The sequence below is a fragment of the Pseudoliparis swirei genome, chromosome 19 (genome assembly GCF_029220125.1).
Source record: "Pseudoliparis swirei isolate HS2019 ecotype Mariana Trench chromosome 19, NWPU_hadal_v1, whole genome shotgun sequence".
NCBI lineage: Eukaryota > Metazoa > Chordata > Actinopteri > Perciformes > Liparidae > Pseudoliparis > Pseudoliparis swirei.
The window spans coordinates 21,338,072-21,357,913 of record NC_079406.1 but is presented as its reverse complement, the minus strand read 5'-3'; the positions used below and the strand labels follow the sequence as shown (position 1 = coordinate 21,357,913).

The 19,842-nt window shown below is 43.0% G+C and overlaps 1 protein-coding gene across 3 annotated transcripts in view; it reads left to right on the top strand.

Moving 5' to 3' along the window:
* atp8a1 (ATPase phospholipid transporting 8A1) overlaps nt 1-19,387 on the top strand; it is a 109,300-nt gene extending 89,913 nt beyond the window's left edge. For 2 of the 3 annotated variants that reach the window (XM_056438710.1, XM_056438709.1), the window contains 7 exons: nt 703-764; nt 1,011-1,067; nt 1,393-1,500; nt 13,101-13,189; nt 13,531-13,623; nt 14,515-14,606; nt 16,571-19,387. In XM_056438710.1, the coding sequence (XP_056294685.1) occupies nt 703-764; nt 1,011-1,067; nt 1,393-1,500; nt 13,101-13,189; nt 13,531-13,623; nt 14,515-14,606; nt 16,571-16,668 (599 nt within the window). In that variant the 3' untranslated portion in view covers nt 16,669-19,387. Of the gene's footprint in view, nt 1-702; nt 765-1,010; nt 1,068-1,392; nt 1,501-13,100; nt 13,190-13,530; nt 13,624-14,514; nt 14,607-15,424; nt 15,702-16,570 lie in introns of all 3 variants that reach the window. The other variant, XR_008834566.1, reaches the window with a different exon arrangement.
* Nucleotides 19,388-19,842: the final 455 nt, after the last annotated feature.

Genomic DNA, 19,842 nt, shown 5'->3' with positions numbered 1-19,842 from the left:
CCCCTTCACTCTGACTGACAGGCTGTCAGCAAAGCCTCAGCGCTCACAAGACATGTGACCAGCCGGCAGTAAAAGGAACGGGAGCCTCTCTTTCTTTCTTTACTGGCAGCAGGCGCACACTGCTGGTATTTTAGCCTCAGCCCAAAACCCACGTGGGCAGTTTGGAGCAACATGTCTCTTGAATTAGAAGTTAATTTCTGTTTTATTCATTTAGGAAATGCTTCTAACTTCTGTGTTAGGAAAGTCTTCTCAGCAGGTTTGATTTAATTTAATGGCAGAATAAATAAGTATTGTGTCTGAGTGTTCCCATTTCAGTAGTGAATTAGCCAGAACCTTTCATTTCTGACTGTGATTAATGCACACCAATTCCACTTTTCAGTCTTCCTGATGGCTCCTTATAGAAACACTCCTTCCTTATAGTTGAGAAAGATAGAATTAACATTCCCGCCTCTCCCAAAGGGCAGTAATGGAAGTGGCGTTTGACTGTGGTTTTCACTTCATTTTCCCATATAGCTTTTATATCTGAGTCTCTAAAAGAGCATGTTGTACTAAAGATCCCACTGAGATGTACTTAAAGTAATAGCCGTTGTGCCGTCTGGTTGTTTACTCGTTGGTTCACCTAATGGATCTCTGTATGACACCCATGGGCTGAAAAGAGACAGCTTTGGCCTTAAAAGCCTCTGTTGTTGATTACCTTCACAGATACAGTTTTTGGCAACGGAAGAACTCCAGACTATCTCCTCTTAGGCAACATGGTTTACACAGTAAGTACACCAATCTTCTTGACAGCCAGTGTTTCTGCTGTGTTAAACACTTGAGGTGTCTGAGCCAAGTGTTATCCAATTCATGTGAATAAACATCACATGGACTTTCTTTTCTTCTGTCTTTGTCTGCTGATTTTTGAAATGTTTTTATTCTGTTCAATATGTAAAAGCCCGAAAATATGTTTTTGGTGACTGGTTTTAGGTAAGGGACTTGTTTTAATGTCAGTTTGATTTATGTCTCCACAGTTTGTGGTCATCACAGTTTGTCTTAAAGCCGGCCTTGAAACCTCATCTTGGACCATGGTAGGTTGATGGCTCTGTCCTCTTTCCAGTTCCTGCATTTTATATGACCAATGATACTTGTGACATATTTTACATGCTTTTCTTATCTCCACGTCTCTTTATGGTTTGTTTCCCACTGAGCTTGTAACTGTAGCCCCAGTGAAATGACATGTGCCGTATGGTAACTCCTTCAAGTTCCTAGAAGCCCCTCAATATGAACTTTTACTCTCAACCTGTAAAAGTAGCAATGAAAAGACAGGACAATGTATATAAAGTATGACTTTTTCCAATAAGTTAAGAACCTAAACTATTTGTTTCCTTGCTTTTCTCTAATCTTCACCAACAGTTCAGTCACATCGCCATTTGGGGAAGTATCGGCCTGTGGGTGGTGTTTTTCATTATCTACTCCTCCCTGTGGCCCCTCATCCCTCTGGCTCCCGACATGTCAGGACAGGTAGGCACACGCATGCTCGCATGTACTCGTATACATCCTTACACATCTGCACTAGAGGCTGATATTTGTTGGAGATTCCTGCTCCTCTTGCTCCTCTTGCTTCCTGTGCAGTCAGTAGTTGTGGAGCAGGCAGGTGGAGTTTATTTATTTATTTATATATATATATATATACACACACAGCTTTACATTCTTGTAAATAGAAACTGATTAATATATATATTTTTTTATAATAACTAGTTTTGTATAGATAAATAATAGGAATAATTTTTTATCTTATATGGAAATACTGTTTTGTTTATAAGAACAGAAAATGTAACAAGTCACAAACATGTTTGTGTATACTGACCACTATATTTCATAGAAAGAGAGGAAACCGGAATCAGTCGAGAAGTTTGCAATTGGTGCAGCTCTAGTTTTTGTATATACATATGCAGTTCTTATATGAATACTGTTAGGCTGTAGTGGATTTTATGTACACTTGCACATGTAAATAAGGAAGTCATATGTCTTAAATTAATACATACATAAAGATATTATAAATATGGAATATTAGGGAGAATATAAAGATGAATGTATTATGGATGTAATGTGAAGCATAAGAGAAAGACACTGTTTTATTGTTGTAACTGTATGTGATGACAAATGTGATGTGTACCATGCATGAGAATGAATGACGTGTTATGGTTTAGAGATGTTGCATGAAATGGATGCTGTTTGAAACCTGAGACGATACTCTTATTTTGAAGGCGGGATCTGATTTTATCTTATTCTGAAGGAACCTCTGCTCCTTGACTGGAACTGTAACATTTGACCCCGCCATCTTCAATAATTAGCGCAGCGAACAAAATGTCAGCATTGTTTGAGTCAGCCAATAGGTATAACCCATCGGTGTGAACTCTTTTGATGCTCTAACTGCCGAAGTCTTTGTGATGGAGCTTTAGAGTTAAACTGGGCGGACAGACAGTTCTCTGTCCCCGGAGAGGTCTTCATCGGGCCTTGGAGAGAGTCTGTGGACTCCGTCTCGGTCCAACTCCACGAATTCCTGAGCGATAATCGTCTCTATCATCTTTGCATTAAATCCTGGATCCTGAATTTCCTGCAGCAACGGGACCCGAGGTCTTAAACTATTCTGACAATAACCAAAGATACAAAATGATTTGTTTGTGGGAGTGGGATGGGACAGGAGTGAAAACACAAACACTCTCTGTCTCATGTCAACAACGTCCTCTGGTAGTAAAGAAACTGCTGGTGGAGTCGTTTATCACTGACAGACCTGCAGCGCCTCATAACTTCTGCTACAGACACATGCTGGTGGGAAATTTCAGAGTTAAAGTCGACACAGGTCTTTGTAAGGAGAGCCGGAGGGGTGTAAACTGTCAAATCTCTGGCTTATGTTGCATAATGACTTAATTGGGCCAATTAGCTCAATGTTTGTTTTACTTTGCCCTCCCTCGACTCTGAGTATCCACAAGTGACACTGCAGCAGTGAAGCACTGTGGAGGCAAAGAGAGGTGAGGATGCATTTAGTCTTCACACTGATGTCTTAAAATAGGCCCATCAAACGTAGTTTGAAATGCACTTTGATATCCATTCGATGTAAAAAGAAGGAAAAAAAGATCAAAAATGCCTCAATTTAGTTGACACTGTTTACTTGTTTGAGTTGTTATTTACATGTGAAAGAGACGACTGTCTCGCTGGTCACCACAGGTGGTTAATGAGAGCCTATTAACCACAGGTGACATTTCCCAGTGCATTATGGGGTGGAGAATGAGGCATCTTTTCATTTGGGAACAAGAACACAGCAGGAGGCTATTCAAAGAAATGGCTGGCACCAGACAGCATGCAGGAGAAGATTATCGGTCTATCTGGGACTCTGTTTATGTGTGTGTCCTGTTTGAGATAACGCTTCTGGCATTTGGGGATTCAGAGAATGTCTATATTGTTACATAGTTTTCAGAGCTATTCCATCGTTTCCGGGAGCTCATGACTTTACACAGTGTTGGCTCTCGATGGTCATGTTGGATGGGAAACCCCAAACGTCGGACATAATTGTGAGAGGATTTAGAACTGACTTGAATGGCAGCTCGTATGGAAGATCTTTAACTGGGACATTTAGCATGCATTTGTCTTGAGACAAATTGATCCTTATGTTAAAAGAAAGAAGGTTTCTATATGTTTGATACAGACATCATTTCTGAACATGTTGTCTCGTAAAAACGACTCCGTGTAAAGCTGAAAGCAGAATGTAACTGAAGTTAAACATATCTGTGTACACAGAGGTGATCAGGTGCATTGTTTTTCGCTCCAGAATCGGGCAGACAAGGCTTCATTTGTTCTGCTCATTTGGTTATTTTAAGAAAAAGATTGACCTTTCGGAAAATACATATATTTGCTTGTTGGTGGGGAGTTACATGAGAAGATTGTTCCGACACGTATCAGTTCAATTAAAATAAGACTAGCAGCAGCAGCGCTTTATAATGTGAAGCTTAGTTTATGGTCGCTGTAGTGAAGCTGGTGCAAGGCGCGTTCCAGGAAATAACGTGATCACAGGCTGCACGCCGTGCACCGGGGGGGGGGGGGGGGTCACGGTGCTGGGTCGTGCTCCTCTGATTGGTTGTCAGTTGGTTGCCACCAGGCGCGATAAAGGTTCACTGATAAAAGAAGGGCAATTCATTTTCAGATGATTTAACTTTGTTTTAATAAAAGGTTTGCAACCTTTCGTTTCTTTGAAATGCTCGAAATATTTTACTTCGTTCTTCACAGGGCTTGTACAAGTCGTCCACGACTATGAGATATGACTTTGGATTTAAGTTCAATCCCTCCTTTGTATAAGGAAGGTTGGTTTATGGCACTTTTGTCTTTTTGATTTGTTTGCATGCCCTCTGGCGTTTCAGAGAATAAAGCAACGCATACAGCGCACCGAGCAGAAACGCCTTTGTGCATGCTCGGAGGCTCTTTCCACGGGGCCAATCTTAAGAGCAGAACTCCCATGTTGGACCCGAGTGAGTCAATGAAGTGATGCAAGTTCACTCTTATAGTTTCTATACAGAAGAGTTTATTCTCCAACTATTTATGAATAATAATAATCAAATAAAAGTCCTTCAATTTTGGCCATTAGTTGTTAAGGATTGGCAAGTAAAAATCAGTGGGGAAAAAGTATTTTTGGGCTTAATGGCATCGGAGCACATTTACACCAGAAATTGTAATTCCACCGTTTGGCCACTTTAGCTAAATTAGCTTCAACGTCCATCTCTTCTCCTGGTGTTCAGCTTCAGATTGACTACACACACATGAGAGTGGTGTCAGTCTTCTTAACTAGCTCTGCTCAAACGCTTGATTTCACATGATGTTGAACTATTCTTTTGTCGTAAATATTCTTACTTTTAATGAGATCGGCTGGTTGTAAGAAACTTGTTTAGCAGCGTAGTTCAGCGAGTTGAGGTAAAGGACTGAACACAAAATGATTCAAATCGCATTGTAAATGAATGGTTAACAGTATTTTGTAGCATTTTCAGTCCATGACAGTGTGGCACTTGGCTGTGCATGACACAATAAATAGATCAAACTAACTGCACACACACACACACACAGAGGCGATGGGTATTTTAGCGTCATCCTATTCCCTGTTTGTAAAGCCTGGTGCTTTCATCCTCGCCCTGCAGCACGGACTGAAGACAGTAATGGTGTCCTGTGGGTAGTTGGTAACCTTACGCCCCTGCCCGAACTCGAGGATGCCAGTTCATCATCAAACGGGGACACATCTCTCCGAAACCCGAGAAGGCATCAGAGCCCTTGGAGCCTGTGAAGAGCCGGATTATTCTCAACCTTGATGCAGCCTCACATATTTTCACCACGGCCTCCTCCATGTGTACTTGAATCTTCAAATATTTGTTTTCCTTCCATCAATTTTCTCTCACTCCGTCTCTTTTACTTTTTGCATCAGCTTTTTCCTCTTTGTTCTCTTTTTTTGTGCCCCCCTCTCTCCCTCCCCCTTTCACCCTGCCAGTCGAGAAACTGCCAGAGGGCCAGCAGCATAACAGACACCAGAACTCCTTTCTCCTCCTGCTTCTGCTCTCACTCACTCCCCAGCTCACCGCCTTGAACAAAAGATGTAAAGCAGCGCTCGGCTGCATGTGAACGCATTCATCAATGTCAGGCTAAATATTCTTTGGACGACTGACAAGACAGGTCAAAGTCAAAGTCAGTTTTATTTGTCAATTTTCCATATGTGCAAACATACAGAAGATCGAAATTGCGTTTCTCTTCTGTCCAACATAAAGTGAATTGTGCAACATATAGACAACATAGAGTGCAAAAATAGTAAAAAACTTGTGAACATATAGACAACATAAAGTGCATAGACAACATAAAGTGCAAAAATAGTAAGAAACATGTAAACATATAGACAACATAAATTGTGCTAGCAGCATTCAGACATGTGAGTCTGAAAGAGGACGGAGTGGGAGGATGGGAGAGAGTTCAGCTTCCTGACAGCCTGGTGGATGAAGCTGTTGGACAGCCTGGCGGTGTGAGCCCGGAGGCTCCGGTATCTCCTCCCAGAGGGCAGGAGGCTGAAGAGACCGTGTGAGGGGTGGCAGGGGTCACTCACAATCGAGGTCTCTTTGCGGGTGAGGCGGGTGTTGTATATGTCCTGCAGGGATGGGAGGGGGGGGAGTGAGGCACCCATGATCCTTCCAGCTGCCTTCACTATGCGCTGCAGGGCGTTCCTGCTGTGGTCTGTGCAGCTTCCGCCCACACAGTGATGCAGTTGGTCAGGATGCTCTCGATGGTGCCGCGTAGAAGGTGCACATGATGGATGGGGGGCTCCCTGCTTTCCTCAGTTTCCGGAGGAAGTAGAGGCGCCTCTGTGCTTTCTTTGCCAGCGATGTAGTGTTGGCTGTCCACGAGAGGTCCTCACTGATTTCCACCCCCAGGAATTTGGTGCTGCTGACCTGCTCAATGTCCGCACCGTTGATGGTCAGTGGTGGGTGATGGGTGTGGCCTTTCCGGAAGTCAACAACGATCTCTTTGGTCTTGCTGTTGTTGAGCAGGAGGTTGTTGGCTCCGCACCACGTGCAGCATCCCTCCACGAAACACACTGAAAAAGCTAGTATGCTTTTCACAGCTACCCTCAAAATGGTCTCATCCCATTTGCGCCTCATCAAAGTCTCACACCGGTATCAAAAGAAAATGTGAGATTATTGCGTCGTAGCCGTGTAATCTGCCACACTAAGCCGCTTAGCTTCACCTCAGGAGATGTCGCTCAGCCTCGGTCACGCTGACCTGCTGTCTGCTGCATTGCTTCTGCGTTCAACACACACGTCATACAGTTGTACCTTCTCTACCACCCCTTTTGCTATTTTCTAATGTCTGCATCAAGCTGCAGTGAAGCAGCTCTCACAGACTGAAGCACTGGAACAGCAAGTGTGATTCTTCCACAGATAAAACATTTAACAAATGATCAGAAAGGAAACATTTTACTCAGAAGTTTGCTGATACACGTAGGTTTGCGCTCTTCACATGCCCTTAGGATTTTGAGTCAGGAATTAAACTAAAACTATCGACTCATTTATTAATGAGCGCTTTGATAACATTTTGGCGCTTTATCTAGCTAGGTTTCAATTGTTCAGTTTGGTCGGTAACATTTGTTGAAAACACAGACTTCACTGATCTGAATAATGTGCTGCAGGAAACATGAATGTGCAAAATGATTAGATCCTCAGGTTCATTGTTTTACTGATTTGGTAGTGCACTCGATTGGGGATCATAGCCGTGTTTTGCACATTTCAGTCCATTGCTTTTGTGCATGTTTTTATTTCCCTCCAGGCAGTTACTGGTATGGAAAATAAATAAAAGAGAAACTGGAAACGTGTTCAAGAGAAGTAATCCATCAAAGTTAAGACATCTTTAGTCGTCAGTCAAGTGTGACTATTGTTGTTTGCAACGTACCTGAAAGGGCAGTTTGATTTGAAAACAGTTGATAAACTCTCGTGCTCCAACATGCACGATTTGAGTTTCCTGCCAAAATGTCCCTGATGCAGCAAACACTCCCTGCTTGTGATGGATGCTCTCCTCTTCATGTAGTCTTTCAAATAAATGGTCTAAAAACTGTGCCCTTTTGGTGATGAAATGTTCCGACTTTGCAGACGGAACCATTCTCCTTCCCGGGATCAAACTTGACTGATTCTTTAACTTCTGAAAGAGGCCGCGATGTTATTACTGACCCCCGTTCATCGCTGCTGTTGACTTAGGCCCTCAGTGGTGCTCGTGGAATCCTGCCGGTCCTTCTTCAAGACTCACGAGTGTGTCGTCTGTGAGGTTTTGTGAAACTCTTGTTCCCGGATCTGTTCGCCCTCCCTCGGCTAATGATTGATAAACAGCACAACAGAGTAATAACGCAGCATGGTGTACGCCGTGTGTAATCCACTGAACACATGCAGTAAATAGCGAGTGTGTAGTCGGAGCTGTGAGACTGCTGACTGACTGACTTAAGTGTTTATGTAAGGAATTTATTTTCTGTTTTTCTTCTTGGTGTCTTGCCGTGAGGCGACACGCAGAGAGCAGAGAGTGGATGAAGGACCCAGCTGAGAAAGTCCTTGTTTGCTTTACACGCTGACCTCTTCTTGGCGTGGATATTGGCTGGTTTGTCTCTGCTGATGACATTTGTGGATTTGCCTTTTCCAAGAAAAGGCTGACTTTATGCTCTCTTTATTTGCTTTTTTGCTCCTTTTCATGCTCTTTCTTTGACTGCGCATGCTTCTTTCTGTCATCCTCTGACATCTGTTTCTTCTCTAACGTACTGTGTTGGCTACCTTTTTATGCCCGAGAAGTTTTTACTTTGCAAGTCTGAGGATTGGAGCCCCATTTGGCCAAATGTTTAATTTCATCTTCAATTTCCCTCCTTGAAGCCAGCATGCACTTTCAGCCAATTGGATAATCAACAAGAATTGATGCAGACCAAAGTAAGGTCTGAGACAGGATTTAACTCAAGCTACTTCCACACTAATACATTTTTCTTTTAAAACCATGGTTTTAAAACAATCGATCGCCATCCACAAGCGTTTCAGCATCGTTTGCTAAATGATTTTCATCCCTACTAGCAAGCCTGAAAGCGAACATCACATGACTATTCACGTGCCGGTGTAAACAAGAAGTAGATTGGTTGCTTAGTTACAGAAAATATGCGAATTTCGTGGAAAGTTTTAGAAATTTAGATTTTCAAACTCTTTCGCATTTATGCTTTTCTTCCTTTACAGTTTCTGTGTGGACTTCCCAAACGTGTTTTGTGCAAAACAGAATAAGTATTAATAAGAAAAAGAAAGTCGTCTGTTTCGTGTCCATCGCCTCCTCATCCTCAAAACCCGCAAACCGTGACTTCAGACATCCGCTCCTTGGGGCTGATAACGCCGCGGGACACGCAGCTCGCTAATTGCACCAATAACAGCTGCTTCCTCCGCATGTCGGCAGTAGGAGAATCATGAAATGCAGAATTTAATTACACAACAGCTGCTAAACCAACAAGGTCAGCAGCGGCTGTAATCAGTTCTCCATGTTGAATGAACCTGGTACTCGATCGGTAATCAAGACTTGTTGATTTTCTTCAGTCAAGGGTCACGTGATGAATCGGGACACGTTGTGATGGCAAAGACCCAAAGAAAGTAGCCAACGCAACTAGTCTACGTCATCCGTTTCCAATGCTCCAATACATGGACAAGGCCTTAGTCGAGCCCTCCTCCTCTCACCCTGCATTATAACAAATGCTGTACAAAGAAGCCCCGTGCATTCAGGATGCTAGTGTTTGAATATGTGTACAGCTTGTATGTCATACAGCTGCTTGAGTTTAATGAAGATGTTTTTTGTCTCTCTTGCGGAATCCAGATCGTCCTGTCGAGTCGTTGTGGAGTAGTTGATTACCTCAATGTACCTTTCCAATGGGAGTCATTAACATAACTCTGACTGCTGACACTACAGGCGTTCCTAAACATGATCAGCCAGGTATCAGATTCGCCTGATCAAGTCTTCCTGGAAAAGGTCGCCTGAAACCTGGTAGCCTGGTCTGGTTTCCCAAAATGTCAGGATCCTGATCATGAATGATTTCCCCCCAAAGAACCGCCTGTTCAAAACTCACACAGATGCTGCACAGTCTGGGGTGTTAGCTACAGTGCAGCTTGACTCGAGCAGTTGGGGGTTAAGGAGCTTGGTCAAGGGCATTTCTCAGATCGGATTTAACCACTAATTAAAAGGTCAAACAGAAATCAACCACTTTTTTTTAATAGATGTTTATTTTCAGCTATGATTGGTAGTTGACAGGAAAGATGTGGAGAGAGAGAGTTGTATGTTATGTATCTTAATCATTGGAGTACTAGAGACGTATGCCTCTAACCTCTTGACCACAACATCATCCCTAAAAACTGTCTGTTTGGAGGAAAGTGGAAAATACCAGGAAACATGAATCTTATAGCAGGATATCGGAGGGGAGTTAGCATGTTGCGTGTGAAAATGTTTACACACGATTGTTTTGTCTAGCCCTACGTCTCGTCCGTCTGTCTGCGTGTGTGTGTTTGTGTGTGGCCATGAGGGGTCAGTGGCCTGTCAAAACACAGCGCGCCATAGCAGCGGACACTACCGTCTGTCCAGCCAGACACGTTTATTAGTTTGTCCTAAAAATACAGCCCCACTCCTCGGACCTCTCTCACCCCGTCCAGCTCCCAGAGGCCCTCTGGTATGAGGCATCGCGAGCATCCACCAACTCTGCTCGCCCCGCTTGTAGTCGCAGAGCCTGTCTAGAAGCACGAGGACAAACATTTGTTGATTGTAAAATGGTCCGATTAGTTTTGATTTAGAAACGTCAAAAAATGCAACTTTTATTTGGGTTTTTACTTTATTGCCGTCTATCGATTTGTGTAGGTTTCACAGCTAGAATTTGATATTATTATAGTATATTATGTAGTTTCAAGCATTTTTTTACTTTGTGATCAACTTACTAGAGACAACATTTGTGGCCCCAAGATTTGTACAGCCATATAAATATGGTTTATAGATTGGACTTAAATACTCCGATGGTTTATTTGTCAAGCTAAAATGCTGCGTATGCATCCCTGGTTTATTTTCAAAAAGGCTCTCAAGACAGCTTAAATGCTCTCATTAAAATGCATGATACACTGGATGAAAACGAAAATAATTAAACTGACTTGTGTAAAAAAAGAAATCGTAAATGTTTCCACCAGGGCTGCCCAATTTCCAAATTTGACATGAAAATATCCTCTGCTTCAATGTAATTTCCCCTCATCTCGTCCACTTTCAGCCTCCAGGGTGACACAGAAAAGCTCCATTCATCCGAGCCTCATCTCAAACTGTAGGAAAAAGACATTTTTGATTTCCTGTGATTTGGGATTTCCTCTCCCCGGTGTTTTGTCAGACATCAAAGTCAATTTGCAGGTAATGGCGAACAGATTAGCTAATTTAGAGCAAAGCTGAGCGCCTTGATAGTTTTGAGACTTGTGTGTGTGTGTGTGTGTGTGTGCGCACATCCGAAGGGCCCTGCCTGTGTCACATTACAGGAAGGAGGCTGTCGAGAGGCCCCGGCAGTTTAAACAAGTGGCACATTACAATGCAAGGAGCGCGACTTAGCGAGTGTTGCACTTGGACGCGTCATGACAGATAGTTTCAGTGCAGCAGGCCAACGAAAACAGTGTTCCACCCCCACATGACGGTCCACGTCTCCGCTCCGCGTTGGACCCAAAACAACCTGCTGACACGGCCACCGCTTTGTGGTTTCTAATTTAAATCATCACAGGCGCCTGTCTTCCACTAATGAAGCATACTTTTCATGCGAGTGAAGGCGCACGGAGAAGAAGCCCGACTTGTTCATACGATCGTATCCAAATGTGTTTTTCTTCCAGCAAGATAAATGAGTCTCCGCGAGGATCGCTGCTGTCTCGCTGGTAGATTTATTTTGCTCATGGGCCTCGATGTGAACGTTTGTCCCACGCAGCTTTAAAAATGAAACAGCAGCTCATTGTTTATAATTCAGAAGAGTTACGTGACGGCAAAGAAAATCATCTCCGTCTGTGAACTTTCAGTCAACTAACAATAATGAGTTGTTGCTGACACCAAAATGTGTCTGTTTTTGGGCTGCGCTGCTTTTTGACAGTCGACCTCTTACCCAACATAATGATTACAGAATAGTAAAGTTGGCGACTTCTTTGCTTCCAGATTTGTATTATTATTTACATTTGAAATTTTAAGGCCGCAACTAATGATTATTAAAATTGTTGATGCATCTACGACTTAATCTCTCAACTAATTGTCTGGTCAAGAGGGTACAGTCAGGCTAGATGAGGCTGGTAACGACTCAAACACGCTGCATTGGGTGTCGTTGACTGAGTCTATTTGATATCAGATACCATTATTTTAATAAATAACAATTCAGCACATTTATATCTATATTTAGTGAGCTAAGTAATGTTTAAGCTAAACCAGATGATGTGCTTACTTTCATATGAAGGAAAGATTCCAGTCACTTCCACACAGTGAGGCCCTTGGCTTATGAGTGAAACAATGACATCGTTATCGGGACGGAAAGAGTCGGATCGCTGCATCCTTATCTGTAACTTAGCGGATACATTTATTTTAAGGTAAATCGACATCCAGTACAAATGCATAAATTGGCACTTATTTAAATATTGAAGTCCTAAATGTTGTAACATTCACCGATATCCGAGTCGCCTTATTTTGCTTCCTTCATTCATGAGGACGAGGCTGCGCTGGTGGGTGTGGTTGAAGGAAGGCTCTCAGGTCCGTGGCTGCCAGAGGTCCCGGTCACGTTATACTCAGACGTCAAACTCTTTTGCTTCATGCATCACGGAGTACTTGAACAACTTGGTTTGAAATGAACTACTTGTGAAACGATCGTTTTTCCACGTCGTCTCTCGACTGCAGCTCGCGTCTCGCCTCTCAGGTTGCTAATCGGACCGTAAACAAGGAGCAGCGCTCGAGAAGGAGGCGCTGGCCCGCCATACGCCGGCTACACCTGAACCCCAGAAGTTCAGACCCTCGCTCCCAGAGTCTTACGCTCTGATAATAACACTTCTACGACTCCATCGACACCCTCGTCCACAGTGCGTCTGTTGTATTGAACGTGTCATAAAAGGACCTCCGATGACAGCGCTGCGTCTCCTGTGACTGACTGACAGCAGCGCTCAACACGGCAAACTGTGGAGCTGTTTTCCTGTGAAAGAGATCCCACTGTCAAAATACTTCACAGGCACTTCCTCCGCCCCGAAGGGCTGAGAGGTGAAGGAGATCCACACGAAAACATGGTATCATTTAGTCACAGAGGATTAACCCTCTTTCGAGCCATCTCCTCTTTATTCCAACAATATAACTTTGTTTTGGGTTGCCTTTGTTATGTATGTTTTGCACTACAGCGGATGATAACGGCTGCTCTTTATCAGGTGTTGTTTTTCTTTTAAAAAGCTCTTTTCATCTGATCTGGTGATGAACTCTGCATTGTCTACAGTGATCCGAGAGTAAGTGTGTGTGTGTGTGTGTGTGTGTGTGTGTGTGTGTGTGTGTCTGTATGTGTGTGTGTGCGACAGGCGGAGTTGATGTTCTCTTCGGGAGTCTTCTGGACGGGCCTGGTCTTCATCCCAATCACCTCGCTGGCCTTTGACGTGGCCTACAAAGTGTAAGTCTTCTCTGCGCTGTCCTCGCTCATCATCACTCCAATACGCATCCAAAACAGGAAATGCCTCCAGAATCTCTCGTATCTCCCGGAGACATTCCTGACCCAAAGTTTTGCGACAGACTTCCAAGAATATCTAGCTTTTCCACAATGTGAATTCTGAAATGTTTGTGTCCGGTTGACTTCAGCCCACAGTCGGGGTGTTGGGAGCAATTTGCAAAGCGAGAAGGTTTATTAACTGATGTATTCAAAAGCCGCAATGGGGTATTTAAATGTCAGTGTCTGAAAGTTGTATCGTATTAATCATCTGTCCCATTCTGACACCGTTTAAATTATTTTCTCAGGGTGAAGAAAGTGTGTTTCAAGACCCTGGTGGATGAGGTGCAGGAGCTGGAGGCTTTGTCCAAAGACCCTGGAGCAGTGGTGCATGGAAAGAGGTACAGTTACACATCACTCCACCGCTTTGGTCTTTTTGGGGCCGTTATATATTTATTGATGTTATGTTTGGTCTCTGAATGAGAAATTCAATGGCCTTTCAGCGCTATCTTTTGGGACACAAAATAAAACGTATTTTTGAGAGTCTCAAGAGGAACTGGAAGGGAAAACGATCCGTGACCTCCCAAATCCCTCAAAATTTCACAAATACTCACGGCTCTGCTGCCAGTAATATTCCTATGTGGAAGATAGAAATCCTTAAATTGCTCTAAATTGCATGATTACTGACTTTTTTTCTTTCTCAAATAGTGTGTGTCTCCTTTTCGAGCCCCCCTATATTAAAGCCATATATTATAAAAACCTATTAGTTGAACCGGGTCTGCTCTGCTCTCTGGGGCCTGAGGCAGGAACCAACATGGTGCAGATCGGTGTGAGATCTCCTGCTAGCTGAAAATGATCCCAGAGTCTGGCTACTGTCCAGGGCCCAGCAGGCTGCTCACACACACACACACACACACACACACACACACACACACACACACACACACACACACACACACACACACACACACACTCACACACACTCGCTCTCACACCCTTACAGAAACAAACATCAAGAGATATGAACACACAGATGCATAGATTATTTTGCACATAAGAAGGTATAGTTACATTTACACACGATGATTTTAAATATTTCACCCACACATACACACTTTGTTGTCTCTGCCGTGTGTCTGCAGAGTTTTGTCTCCCTGACATGGTGGTTAGTACCAGCAGGTTGGCAAGTCCATCCACTCTGGAGGACACAAGCGTGATATATGGCTCATTAAATCTGCCTGTGGTGCTCAGCATGCTGCTCACACTGTGTGTGTGTGTGTGTGTGTGTCTAGTTTGACGGAGAGGGCCCAGCTTCTGAAGAACGTCTTCAAGAAGAGCACCGTCAGTTTGTACCGGTCTGAGTCCATGCAGCAGAACCTGCTACGTAAGTTACACAATATTTCTTTGTTGTTTTTCCTCTAGCTGAACGTGCCTTCAGATGGAGGCGTGAGGCCGTACACATTCGACCCCAAAGAACACTTCAGTTTATCCACATTGGATTTATATGCTTCCAAAAATGTTCCCTCGTCAGGGGAACCGATGGAGCATCATTACTCTTCTTCTGACGCGTCCTGTACCTCTGAAACATTCGTCTCACCCTTCGTCTGCGGGGGGGCAGTAACTCTCATACCACCTCTCTTCATAAATACTCATTCATGTATATATATATATATATATATGTTCACCAGATGCAGGAAATACGCGTCTGCAAGCAGCGACACAGTTCCCTGACATTTCCGTGTCTTAACTTTCACAAACTGCTCACATGAACTATTAAATGAGCTGGCGAGTTTAAGACATGACTGCTTACAGTCTGGAAAGAACTGTATATCATATCTCACTACTTTTTGAATCATATGAAAAGTAGAAAGAAAAAGTTAAGACTTTGTTTCAATGTTGTTTTATTATTCTTTTATTTCATTTTGTCTCATTTAAATCACAATTTTATTCACTTTCCTTTGTATATTATTTGTATATATATTTTTTCTGGATAAAATGACTTTAAACATGATGGTAGTTTCAGAACTATTTATCCTAAGTGTAAAGTAAGGGATCGAAGTCGTGTAGCTTTCGTATTGGAGCTAAACTCCGGCGTTACATTTCCAGTAAAGCTTTAAGGCGGGCTTTTGTGTTCCGTTTGTTTTTCTCTTTTTTTCGTTTCTGTCCTGTGTCTCATCAGTTTGTTTTTTGTTTGTCTCATAGGTGGGGATGAGACCGTTGTTGTCTGATTTCCTTTTTCAAACCTCCCCACGTGTAGAACTCCTGCCTCCTCTAGCCCCCTGATAGACGCCTCTCTCCCGCCTTTTGTTTTGCTTGTTGACTTCCTGTCCTCCCCCTCGTGTGCCTCGTGTGTCCCGAGTAGAGCGAGATTACCATGAAATGTTGCGTGTTATTCCCCCACAATGCACTCATCTCAGCGGGGTGCTTTGAACTTTGCCGCTGGCCTCCAGGTAGTGACCGAGTCATTTGACACCTGAAGGTGAGTCAGGGGTCAAAGGTCCCAAAGGAACCCAGTAGGTGGTAGATCACAGAGCTGCTGTTGTACTACGATGGAGAACATATTTGGGAGTGCTGTGATTACTTGTTAAAACACTTTTTTGGGTGTTTTATTTTCATCAGATGATTTGTTTTGAAGAATAGGTGACTGTCTGTCAAATTTGGGAATATTCTTATTCATCATCTTGCTGATAATAAGATTGAGTTTGTGCCACTTATGTATTACCATAACATTAAGTTACGTTACATTAGCCTCCATTCGTCTGAGAAAGAAATGATGCGCGCTGAATCTTAAAAGCATTTATTTACTTTCCTGAGCTGTTACTTGGGAAACTTTTGAAGCATTTTTTTTTTTAATGATGTCGTCTTTGAGGATTATGGATATTGCTTCAGAACAGTTTTAAAGACCTGATATTCTCTTCCTGACTCGAATACAACACGCCTACCTGCGTTAGCGACCTAACTTAGCATGAGGACTGGTTCTGGCTCTTGTATAAGGCCCAGTTAGACCCACATTGTTGTTTTAGGCTTCCTTGTTTGTGCATTAAACAAATGACATACAACGTGTTAAATATTGAGCGGCCGTGTTACCTTTGGACAGAGCCGGGCGGTTTCCGTCTGCTTCCAGTCTTTGTGCTAAGCTAAAGGACTTCTGGCTGCATGAGTAGCATTGGTCTTCTTAGCAATAACAATAAACACATGACCTGAAATCCTGAACTATTGCTTAACATTTCATATATTTTTTAACTGTTTGTTCTGTTTATCCAGTTGTTTTTTTACTTATTAAAACAAAATGTGTATGACTTTGTATTACGTAAGTCTATAGTTTGAACTGTTTGACCTCTTTTTCAGATGGCTACGCCTTCTCTCAAGACGAGAACGGAGTGGTGTCTCAGTCTGACGTCATCCGAGCGTACGACACCACCAAGGAGAGGACCAACGAGTGGTGAGCCGCCGGCCCTCCGGTCGGCCAATCCGGAGCCACAACAGACGCTTCTACTGGCCATTTTTGAAGCTTAGCATAGGGGGGAGGGCGGTGCGAACGTGTGCCTCCAGCACTGAGGGGATATTTGGACTTGAATAGGAAATGGAAAGAAGAGAGTGTCTTTGAAAACGACAACAAAAGGAACAGTTTAAATTGTGTTCACTATCGGCTGTAGTTGTGTGTCCAGCAGACACGAGGAGCTTTCTTAGCGGTCTGTGGTCTGGAGTGAACGTCATTTAATTATATTAACATCATACTCATCATACACTGTTGTTATTGAATTTTAAACACTGGACGATGATTAGTTTTAGAGGATTTGAACTTGTGAAAGATTGCCAAAGAGCAGTCGTATATACAATCTTTCAAGTACTCGTGAATTCGGACAACTCTAAACCAAATGTAATCACACTCCTGAGTGTATTCCAGCACTAAACGGACCACTTCAGAGCGGACATTGTCATATTTATATTTTCTTTTTGCACTTAAGGAAGCATCTATTGTGTGAAGCCTTACATTTGCTCATGCCTTCATCCTTGTTTCTCTTAAACCACATTTGTTTCTTTTTATTTGTTGAAGTCTGTCGATATCGTGCCTAGTTTTACGTGTTTTATTTTCCTTTTTAACTCTTTAACAAGTTGCCTCCCGCAACTAGTAGTCCCGTTTTCACCGTCTTTTACAGCAGAAGCATTGCTCGCGACAAATAATTGCATTCCACACATCACTCCTGTCTCAACAATCACAACGGTGCCTACGTAGAACTTTCCCTCATAGAAGATAGCCAAGAATAGTTTAGCCAGCTAGCTTAGACCAGTGCTCCACACACACACACACACACACCAACCTGAATACAAAATCACTGTCTCCCCACCACAGTCTTGCACTCGTACAATGTGAAAACTACTGAGTGCCTTGTGGCACGCGTACAACTAAGATGTGTTCCTGCAGAGGTGAACGGGAGGCGCTCCGATGGTCCCGTCTGAGCTCAGTGGTGACGGTGTTCCCCTTAACATGGAGATTTTATCCTTCTAACATAAGTGCCATTAGCTTAAGTGGGAGAGAAATATTAGCCAGGAAAACTTCACGACAATATCAAAACTACTTTGTCTCTATAGTTATTTTGTGGATTTGTATTTTTATATTGGAGATGTATGACTTTTGCATTGACTGGCTTTGTAATGAACTGTCTGTAACTTTTATTTGTTTTTTGTTTTCGTCCTCTGATAAACTGGCAGGATAGAATAGATCGAAAGAGGAAACTGAGCTTTCTTAAATGTCTTGTTGTTATTAATATTGTTACAGCTTGATTTATTTATAATTGACTACTTAATGTCTGTGTGATTGCTTTCTTCTCCCTGTGGGAGATCAGACCTCTGGCGGTGTGTGGGAGTGTGTGTCAGTTTCTTGCCTGCATGTGCATGTGCATGTGCTGTATGTGTGTGTGTGCGCGTGTACTCTGTGTGTGTGTGTGTGTGTGTGTGTGTGTGTATCACCTCTACCGTGAATAACGTCTATGTATGCATTGCATGTCTGTCCTCTATGTGAAATACCGGCGTCTCCCGGTTCAATACTTCTGTCGCGTGTGTGTCATGTGTGTGTCATGTGTGTGTCATGTGTGTGTGCGCATTTGTGTGTGTGGCTTGCTCCAGTCAGTCTGCACGACTCCAGGTATAGCTATGTTGTACTGCTGTGCGCTGATGCATGGCCCGTATGGGAGTGTGTGCGCGTGTGTGTGTGTGTGTGTGTGTGTGTGTGTGTGATCAAACTCTCGACCTCGACTGTGAGAGTTTATGATGCTCAGCTCGCTTCGACAGGAGATGTTGCACAATGCACTCGATGTACCTTTCCAGTGGTGGATATCTGGTATTCTGATATCTCTTGAGTGTAAATGTGTGTAACTCGTTTTCTTCATGCAGCGTACCTCTGCTTTACAGGAAAGCTCTTTACGGAGGCTGATGATTACTTTTCTCTGCCGGTCTTTTAGTATAAAATCTTAATTGAACGTCATCTTGTCAAAAGGTTTCCGAGCCGCTGAATGTGGATGTGGACTGTTGCTTTCTTATTCCAGAAAACATAAAACACACGTTGTTGTCTGTGAAAGTCTTGGGCTGCATGAATGGATAACACAAACTGTTCTCTGAAATGTGTAACTGTCCTACTCTGATTCTCCCTCAAGTGTTGATCACTTTACAAAAGAGAAAAAAACCGCACCTTTAACTTTTACTTTTTAACCCTTGTGTTGCCTTAGGGTCATTTTGACCCGAATCAATATTACACCCTCCCCCCACCTTTGGGTCATTTTGACCCGATTCAATGTTTCACCCTCCTGTTACCTTTATATTTACTAACATATTTTACCCTTTGGGTTCAATTTGACGCCAGCAATTAAAACCTCCAGAATTAATATTGTTTTCCAAGTTTAAGTGTGAGGCACTTTATGTTTGTTTGTTGACTACCCAAAGAACACCGACATTAAACATTGAATGGGGTCAAATTAATCCTAAAGCGGGGGGAGGGTGTAATATTGATTCGGGTCAAAATGACCCTAAGGCAACACAAGGGTTAATATTTGTTTTTTTCCCGTCATTCTGTTCGATGATTGTTCTGCATGTTGGGACTGCAAACTTCTAAGTGTTGTCTTTTACTGCCATGAAGGACTACTGAAATAAAATGGACATCATGCAGGAGCAATGTGACCGCCGTCGCTTATTCTCCTCAGTGTTTGGAGGCGTGTCATCGCTGAGGCCACAAACACACCGAGAACATCATCGGTGAGGCCAGAGGGAACGCGGCTGCCTGGCGGGCGTACGTTTCATAGACCAAACAATACGTCGAGAGAAACAACCGATAACTATAAGGGCGTCCGCTGCTATTAAAGCTGAAAGTGTGTAGAAACGCCAAGCGGAAGAAGCTTCTTCCAAAACGAGAATGAAAATGGGTTTGAATCCATGGCAGGAACGGTGGACTCCACCACGAATAACAAAACACTTTAAAGAGGTAATTAGGAAACGTGAATACACAAACCAATGCTGATAAAGAATCAAAAACATGGTTTGATTTCACAACTTTAATAAGTTATTGTTCTCACTATCACAGGGACTTAAATGTATCATGGACTTTGTAATATGATTATAGTTTTCAC